Source organism: Manduca sexta, unplaced genomic scaffold (assembly GCF_014839805.1).
Source record: "Manduca sexta isolate Smith_Timp_Sample1 unplaced genomic scaffold, JHU_Msex_v1.0 HiC_scaffold_157, whole genome shotgun sequence".
In the NCBI taxonomy this organism is placed as follows: domain Eukaryota; kingdom Metazoa; phylum Arthropoda; class Insecta; order Lepidoptera; family Sphingidae; genus Manduca; species Manduca sexta.
In genome coordinates this window covers 11,333-21,095 of record NW_023592447.1, presented here as the reverse complement: position 1 = coordinate 21,095, position 9,763 = coordinate 11,333, and the positions used below count along the sequence as shown (strand labels likewise).

Genomic DNA, 9,763 nt, shown 5'->3' with positions numbered 1-9,763 from the left:
TAAGCAATCAGTAGAATATTATAATATTATCCCTATAGAATTAAGGACTTATAAATAACATCCTTAACATTAAAATCTAGTTTCCAAACGTACGTAAGACTAGGCAGTATGATCGAAAGTCTATAGTCTGCCCTCCTGACGAACATAAAAAAAAAACAAGTTTCCACAGAGAACAACAAAACGCGACGTTTTCAAATCCAGTGTTTCCTGTTTATAGAATTTCTCCGACTTTTCGGGTCAAATGTCGTGATTTTGTAAATAGTTCATTATTATTTTTATGAAATTGGAATAAAATGTGTGGTACATATTGTTTCAATTGTTTACAGTAAATTCAATTCAATTTATTGCTTTACTTTATGGTTTAATGACTTAAGCGAAGTTCAATCGATTTTATAATAAATGTTATTCACAAAGTCGTAATTACACTATAAAGGTCAGTACCATATTCATCGGATGGGGCTCCTGTACTGCCAGGTTGCTGGGGCGTATTATCTGTATTTTTATATCAATATCACAAAAACAGCCTATCTTCTTTTGTTATAACAAAAGATCACCAAAAAACCTTTCTTACGTTAGAGTATAACCCAATATAAGAAAAGTGTTCTATGATGCGCACAAGCTAGACAGCCCCTCAAACCGAGGGCTCGAGATAGTTTGCTAGACATGTCTGATGCCACTCTGTTGTTACTCCATCCATTGTTATCTTTTACCATATTATTAGACTTGTATTACCGATTACCTGGACTATGGAGCTTTTAGAAGATAGTAAACGATTTTACTAGGTACAGATTAAGAGATCCTAAAGGTAGAAATGTACATATAAGAAGTAAATACCTTTTAGGTGTTTTCGGATACGTGAAATTCTGGTTTTATAATGTTGCTCCCGAAATTAGGGTTTTAGGGTTAATTTTAAATAATTAATCCTGAAAGTCTAGGGTAACCGAAGATCGTAAATGGAAACACTATTTTCAAGTTCCATCAAAAATAATATCACGGTGAAATAGACTGTGGTGTTTGTTTATATTTTATCTACTCAGTAGGTATTCTTTGTCACAAACCAAGTAGGTACTTCCCATTTGCCAATATTATATATTTTATTTACAAAATTATAATTTATTAATACCACTAAATAAGAGTTGCAGTTGCAGCGAACAAAAGCAGGTGAAGACTTGGTGGTTAAATATTGCCCTACATTGTTTTAAACCTAAAGTGTAAACAAGTTTACCTTGTGAAAGTGCGATCAAGGGACGGCTTTTAAAGCAACTTACGATAAAAACAGTCTTAATCGCTTGGCTTAGACCTTCAATAGCGTCATAAGTTAACAAGGTGTGAGCTATGACTCATCGTCGGCGCTAATACTAACGCTGTTTCTTATAATTGGCAGAAAAATTAAAAGGTACAATGACAGACATAGAGGAGAAAGTTATAATGACACCAAAATGTAAAACAGCGAATTCCACAACCTTGGTGGTGGAGAGAAAGGCTGTGGAACCAGAGGCAAGTGACAAGATACATGTTGCTGGTGGTGATCACACTGGTATAATAATTAACAAAGAAAAAGTTTATGGTAAGTTATTGTCCAAGTTTATTATATTCATGTAGGTGGAACTGAAGAGGTAGATGTTGATGCTTACTAATTTTAAATCATACCTACTAGGATTCTCATATGTACCAATCCAGCTGGATTGGTCCTATTGCAATGTTTGTTTCTGCTGACATGCAGCATTGTGAAGTAGCAGAGTTCCAGTTTGAAGGAAAATTTGTAGCTAGGATAATTACAAGGTATTTTAAGATAAAAGTATGTATTGGCTCTGTGCAGTACCCTGCATTTTGATCTTCCTCTGCACTGAAAATGTTATCTCCAACATATACATGTACACCACTATACTTGTAACTTTATAAATACAAATTGTAAGTGGTATACATATAATAGTTTAAAATGTTAATCATTAAATTCTAAAATTATCATTCTGCACAGTAAACTATTGTAAATATCAATGTCATTTCTTTGGTTTCAGAGAATGGAGTCACAGAGCCTTGCCATGCTCAGTTAGAATTTTATGTATATTTAGTATCAGGAACCACAGGCACTCACACAAGAGAGGCACGTGCATTACGCTTCTGGTTTAAACCACAAATGCCACCAAGTGAACGCCCTTATGAAGCCCAGGCCTTCTTCCGAGAGCTTGTGAGCCCGCAAGATTTTCCTAAAGGTTATATACACATTACTTTATTATATCAGAGACAGTACATAACTTTGAACTGTACTAAATAATTTAATTCTTATAAGAAAATAAAAAAAAAACATTTAGCTTTCACATTTATTTGAATATTAGTCTTATAACCAATTTAATGAGCCCAAATATTTATATAGTCTGTCTGCGGAAATTACTTGACAATTTAGAGACCCTAATTGTTTTGGTTGCAGCATCAATGCCAATAACAAGAGATTATCCTGATAAAATCTCCCGTTTTATTTTTAGTACACATTTTGATGAAAATACTATATAGTATGATTACTGTAATATCACAATACTTATAGTGTAAATCCAAGTTGATATTCACATCAACTTATTAATAACAAATAATAAATTTTATACTGTTTCTTTGTCACCCTTTTGTCTCAAAAATCATTTTTAGAATAACTAAAAATAAATGTGTAACATATTAAATATCAAGTGTGTGAATATATTGTATTTATTAATAATGTATTTTACACAATACAATTTTATAATGTATTAATTTTGGGTTCATGTCAGCACATAGGTGATTTTGAATTTAAAACTCAAAACCCCCTTTTTAGATATGATTTTAAGAAAGACATTTAATATATTCAATTTATAAATAAATATAAGATAATGATATGTTTGTTTCAACACTTATTATTTAAATATTTAGAAAATACATATTATTCATTTTCCATTACAAGTATAATCATAGCACTATTTTCCAATTTTCAGATTATGTGGGTTTTATAAAGAAAATAATGAAACTAATGCAGCATAAATATTATCAGTTAAAATTATTAGAAGTTGAACTAAGACAAGAAGGCTGTGGCCCTCCACCTCCAGGTTAGTTCAGTGGATAAATATAATTTCCTGTAATATTTTATATAAAACTGGGAATGATTTATTTACTACATTGGTGGTGGTTTTAGCCAGTTTAATATAATCTAAACAAATAATTGAACTCAGTTGACTGACTGAGTAATCAACATTTGAGTAGCTATGTCTATATATATGGAAAATAAACATTTATGCTATATAAAAATAAATGGTAGAGTAAAACAAATTCAGAGAAGTCCACATACTACTCTTGTATTTTATGTAGTAAAATAATTAAATAAAAAATATCTGATGAGGTATTTAACCTACACATTTGTGATACCTTATAACCATGGACAAATTATCTTTGGTAACTGAAATTATAAAATAAATATATTGCATTATGTTAATGATTATATCAAACTAAGCATATTTTTTATCATTACACAGAAGCCAACGGCGTTATAACCAGTAAAAGTGTTATATACAACTATTCTAATGGGTGTATGTATATTTAAACGAGTTTAAGTATTTTTTGCATGTTGTGTTGGCAGAATTTATTAGTTCCATTATTAACCATTTCATTCTTTTATAACACTTTGTAAAATATTTTTTCTTTTTATTTTACATTATTACAAAGACATATTAGTTATTTTTAGCAGCCATTTATTTGTTATCATATTTGATATATCTCTAACCGCTGTGTATACAGGGTCATTTTGACATTGACATTACTAAATTAAACCATATACTCGTCCTTACCTTTACTGACATTGTGCTAAAAATCATCCATTAGTAACTAATATTTTCACGAAAAATCCTGGTTTTAATTTTCTGATTTTTTGATCGTTTTGTCATTTAATTGAGAATATGGCGTGTGTGTGAGTGTATTTTTAACTAAAAGTATGATGTTGCTACCGCAACGAATCCTCTTAGAGTAATAGTAGTGGCTTTAGGGCGCGTAAAATAAAAATTATTTTATCTTAATATATATTTTATTCGACACTTACACTTTTTTATTTTACATCTACAGCTCAAGTAACTTATTGTAAAGTGTTTTTCCAACTAGATAAGTATGTCGTTTCATCAAGTAATGCGATGTCAAAAATGACCCTGTATAAAGAGCGAGACGAGTAGCGGCGTGGAGACTGGCTATGTATCATAACGTAACCATTAACCTTTTTACTGAATCGATTATACATAGTTTATCTCAAAGTTATAAAAATATATTAACATATATCAACTTATATAATTCTGTGAATATTTTCATTAAATTTTCGTTGTTTACAATTACTACCATAATACCTAATTTTAAATTTATGATTGTCCATTCCCTTTGCAATGCCCAAGAGAGATGAAAAAGGTTTTAATTTACAGTTAGCTATAGTAGTACTTAAATTAGTACGAATTTGGGTTAATTATAAAAGCAGTACACATATTTTTATTGCAAATTGGCAAAAATATACGAACATAACATTGATAAGGATAAATTTACGCGGAAACTGCCTACGCGCCGCATCGCTACCAATATGATAAAAAATCATTATAATATCCAATTAATGGGCTCGCTCTTAATGGATATTGTATATTATTTTTGTTTTATATGAAATAGAAAACGAAATTTAAAGATTTATTATTAGATTATACTTAAAGACCATGCTACACAATATAGTAAAGATCCGTAACGGCTAGTTTCGACGAGTCACTCTCTGGGGTCAGTCGATATACTCGATGTAGTAAAGTAGGACGGCATGATTCTGGCGAACTTAGAATGCGCCGCCTTTTATTACTTGTCATATTATTAGACTGATATGTATTTATGATCAGAGGCACCATTGTCATGTTATCACAGCAGGTTAAAAATCAACCTGTACATGTACAGTCAGCCACAAAAGTACCTAAACAAATCCAAAATTTCAGATCGCCTTTTGTTATTAAAATAAATTTCGAAGGGTTTAGTTTATTTCAGATAAAGAAAAAAGAATATTTCAATCGAAATTAATGTATAGACGCGTTTTGAAATTTTGAATTTGTTAACCTAATTTTGTAGCTGACTGTACCAGTTTTATAACATTCTAATAAAACTATAAAGTCCTTTTTAATTAGTTTATTCACACAAAATAACGAAAATGCATGTTACAGTCTGCGTATCCGCTAGAGCGGTGAGACAAAGGTGCACATTTCTTCTAGCATACAATAGAGTTGCAAAAAAATGTATGAGATGTAAATATTGAGAAACATCGGAATTTAAAAAAAAATTCTCTTGTCATTTCTAATAAGATGAAAAGTTGCATGCACCTTGAAGGGAAAGTACCCAGAATAATTATCCTACATAATATATGAAAAGTTTTGCTTACACCAATAGATAAGTATTATGGATACTTAGTCTCCAGGGTGCATGAATAGAAAAAGATATAATAAAATCTTTCAGATGTTTATGTGAATTAATTCTAATATATATAATGCTGTATAAAGGCTTGATATGTATGTTATTTGTTTCGTATTGAAGTACTAAATAATCATTATTATTTTAGCTTATATTGAAGACAGTATTGTTAATCAGACACCAGTGATATCAGAACAACGAGTATTGGACATGATAGAAAACGCTTATCCAAATGCGTTAACCGTTGAAGATTTTGTCAGGTAAGTTTTACATTTGATCTAAGATAATTAAGTCAATTTTCTTTGCTTTAATCGTGTTTTATGCCTTCTTTGTGCAAGATTTTGCCTGGATAGGTAAGATCATTAAGTCTTTTTAATTATTTAACCATATTCTCAATGAGATATAATACAATGTCGGAACACGGAACAAATAATTAACATAATAAGGATATAAAATGTTTACACATGCTGTACTTAACAAATCAAATGTAAAATTATTCTGTACCCATTTAAACACATTTTTTTTACATTCAATACATTGACATATGGTATGAAAGAGGTACGTATTAAAACCAGGACGAATAAAAGAGATAGAGTAATTATCGTTTACGCAGAGCGTGTGCAAACTTGTTAATAGGTTACCGGACTAATTTTTGTTCTTTACTATAATCAAATATGTACGTCATATAAATTACTAGCTTTTGCCCGCGGCTCCGCCCGCGTTATAAAGTTTTTCAGGCTAAAGTTTTCCGTTATAAAAGTAGTAGTTTCCCGGGAGCCTTTGTTCTTCCCAGGCTCTCAAACTGTTTCCATACCAAATTTCATCTTAATACGTTGGGTAGATTTTGAGTTTAACACTTTCAGGCAGAAAGATGCAGCGGGGGACTTTTTTTTATAATATATATTTCTAGAACTTTTTAAGAGGAACAATCCCGTCATACATCATTGTTGCATAACTTTAACTGTTTACGCAGCGCACGCAACGGAAGCTCTCAAAACTAATAATTTTTCCCCGTTTTTGCAACATGTTTCATTACTGCTCCGCTCCTATTGGTCATAGCGTGATGATATATAGCCTATAGCACTCCGGGATCAAAGGGCTATCCAACACAAAAATATTTTTCAGTTCAAACCGGTAGTTCCTGAGATTAGCCATTACTGCTCCGCTCCTATTGGCCATAGCGTGATGATATATAGCCTATAGCGCTCCACAAATAAAGGGCTATCCAACACAAAAAGATTTTTTCAGTTTGGACCGGTAGTTCCTGAGATTAGCCATTACTGCTCCGCTCCTTTTGGGTATAGCGTGATGATATATAGCCTATAGCAATCCACAAATAAAGGGCTATCCAACGCAAAAAGAATTTTTCAGTTTGGACCGGTAGTTCCTGAGATTAGCCATTACTGCTCCGCTCCTATTGGGTATAGCGTGATGATATATAGCCTATAGTACTCCACGAACAAAGAGCTATCCAACGCAAAAAGAATTTTTCAGTTTGGACCGGTAGTTCCTGAGATTAGCCATTACTGCTCAGCTCCCATTGGGTATAGCGTGATGATATATAGCCTATAGCACTCCACGAACAAAGGGCTATCCAACGCAAAAAGAATTTTTCAGTTTGGACCGGTAGTTCCTGAGATTAGCGCGTTCAAACAAACAAACAAACAAACTCTTCAGCTTTATATAATAGTATAGATAACACAGAAGGAATTATTAAAATCCGGTAAAAAATCAACGTTATAAGTCTGTGAATTTTGGTGGAAGGAGTAATTTATAAGAAGCAGGAAAGAGACGAAATACGCACATTTCACGTCATTGGAAATTACGACGCGTGCGAAAGAAAAAGATGAAACGATATCCCCACAATGCGCCCACTTCTGCACATTAAAATATTTGAAATATGAATTACTAGCTCATTTTTTAACAATTTTTTATACAGTTTTCGCAGAAGTGCTTTTTTTGTATTATTAACCATTACATATATAATAATCATAGCTGGGCATTAACTCGTTAATCCGTTAATCGTTAATTAACGAAGTTAACATTTTGATTAACGAATTAACTTTTAAGTTAACTTTTAAAAATGTTAACGGACACGTTAACTTCCGTTAATATGCAGAAGCCCGTTAATCGTTAATCTAATGCCTACTATTTACCGCACGGCACCGCGGCGCGGCGCGAAAAACAGGTTCAGACAAGTATGAAACGAATGACAAGTGCCGGACGGCGCGTGGCAGCGCGTGAAACAAAAACAAAACTAGATATATTTTGCCGGCACGTCATGGAAAAAAAGGTAGAAGATGCTTTACGACAAGAAGCAGCGGAAAATTCGAAGGACAGAGATAGTTTAACTGGCAGAGGGAGCAATGCGAGTAACAACGATGATGACGAGGAGGAAGACTTTTTCAATTCTGTCACTCAGTCTATAGAAAAACCAAAGAGCTCCAACTCTTTAAAGAGTAAAGCGCAAAGTCTCGTTAAAATGTGGCTGGATATGAAATCAAAAGACTCGTTCAACGATGCTGCATTCCTCGGGGAACAGATATTCATAAATCTATTTATTAAATACAATACTGCTATACCCTCAAGCGCTGCAGTTGAACGTCTGTTTTCCACGGGTAAAGACATTTTAACACCAAAACGAGCCTCGCTTTCAGACGAGAACTTCAACATGTTAATGTTCATGAAGGGGAATATGCACCTTATGCCCGACGATTAAATAACACATTTGAATTATACAACTATTTTGTTTTATTCCTAACCTGTTAACTTCCAGAACCTAAACCAACAAGTTGTATAAGTTCACTAACGCAACGATATAAAAATGCAATTTTACACATATTAACGGATTAACGTTAACTTGCGTTAATTCTTCCGAAATGTAACGCTTTAACGCTTAACGAAGCTAACTTTTTTTGTAGCGGATTAACGATTAACGAAGTTAACTATTTGATTAACGGTGCCCAGCTATGATAATAATGTACAAAACCAAGCATAGAATGGTCCCCTATTGGGACAATTTCGAATCTTCAGTCATTAGTCATTCATTATTAAAAATCATGGTTTGCCGCCGACTTTATTCGTTCGTGTCTAACACAGGAAAAAGATATTTTTTATATCTCATTACTAATACGATATACTTAACAAAGGCAAAAATGTTTCTTATAGAACCATCACCATTTTATTGTTTCATTTTACGTTTGTTAGACATAGATGTTATAGTATGTAGTTAATAACACCTCAAGTCTAAAGAAAACAGTTATTTGAAATTACTTAGGTTCATCCATCTCTGTATATTTTATGGATTCTTATATTATTAAATTTGTATTTTACTATTTGAACAAGATATTTACATTCTTAAAATGCATTTTCTTACCTTTCTTTTTATTTCTAACAGCGCAGGAAAATGGTCTAAGGCGGAAGTGAAAGATGCATTAGAAGCGTTGGAAGAGAAGGGTCTGACTCGCACTATGTCAGAAGGCCTCTATATTCGTCAGCATAGTATTGATACCCAGGTATAATATTAATAGTTTTAGAACAATTATATATCGAGGGTTTTTAGTAACTAATCGTCATAAATTCAGTCTTACACGTAGTGTCGCGAAAACTCAGCTTGAAAGGCAGGGAGTTAGTTAGTAATAATTGTAGTTCAAACAATACCTAACTCTACCCTGGGTAGATACTAGGTACCTGTACTTAGTTAAACGGACTGATCAAACTCACGTCAAAATCAGTGGTCACTTTTATATGCATTATATGGTATGCAATCGTAACTAGTTATTAATTAAAAAGGTTGATATTCACTATAACAACATTTAGCGGTCTTTGTACGACGCTAGCGCCATCTATTTACAAATTATATTTTTTTCCACAGAAGTAAATTATCGGATTAAAAAAGCCTTGGTCTATCTGTGTTCCAAATTTAAGCCAAATCTGTTTAGCGGTTTCTGTTTTTAATTCAAACAAACATCCAAACATTTGCATTTATAATATTAGTAAGTTCCAGTGAAAATGATATACCTATAGCAGGGAGTTATGGTATTCAGTGTGAAATACTTGTTATCAGGTGGTGAAACAAATGCCAACACTGTGTTCATCACGGCAACCTAGTATAGCTGTGATAACAGCTTTGTATTGCGAGAAGCAAGCTGTTGACGCCATGATGGACAATCAAGAGACGTACGTGCGGTACACGACAGTTGGTGAGTGTCTCTATATCCAAGCTAAAGATCATATACTTTCAATTCCTTCATTGCAATATTCACGGATGAAACGAATTAATAGCAGTTTTATTGCCTTTGTAATTTCGGCAACGCACTCATTTACTCGCTGA

At 32.7% G+C, this 9,763-nt stretch overlaps 1 protein-coding gene across 1 annotated transcript; it reads left to right on the top strand.

Moving 5' to 3' along the window:
- The first annotated feature begins 949 nt into the window (after positions 1-949).
- On the top strand, positions 950-9,763 carry LOC119191492. Its single transcript, XM_037445377.1, has 8 exons — positions 950-1,065; positions 1,385-1,567; positions 2,019-2,213; positions 2,961-3,071; positions 3,495-3,548; positions 5,579-5,690; positions 8,828-8,945; positions 9,497-9,763. Exons 2-8 carry the CDS (start codon positions 1,402-1,404, stop codon positions 9,761-9,763), a joined length of 1,023 nt encoding a protein of 340 aa, XP_037301274.1. The 5' UTR covers positions 950-1,065; positions 1,385-1,401.

Bases quoted from the DNA above. Each gene is read 5' to 3' on its own strand.
- LOC119191492 (XM_037445377.1), top strand. From the start codon at position 1,402: ATGACAGACATAGAGGAGAAAGTTATAATGACACCAAAATGTAAAACA. The intron at 1,568-2,018 runs GTAAGTTATTGT...CTTTGGTTTCAG, and splicing joins TAACAAAGAAAAAGTTTATG to AGAATGGAGTCACAGAGCCT. The intron at 2,214-2,960 runs GTTATATACACA...TCCAATTTTCAG, and splicing joins CCCGCAAGATTTTCCTAAAG to ATTATGTGGGTTTTATAAAG.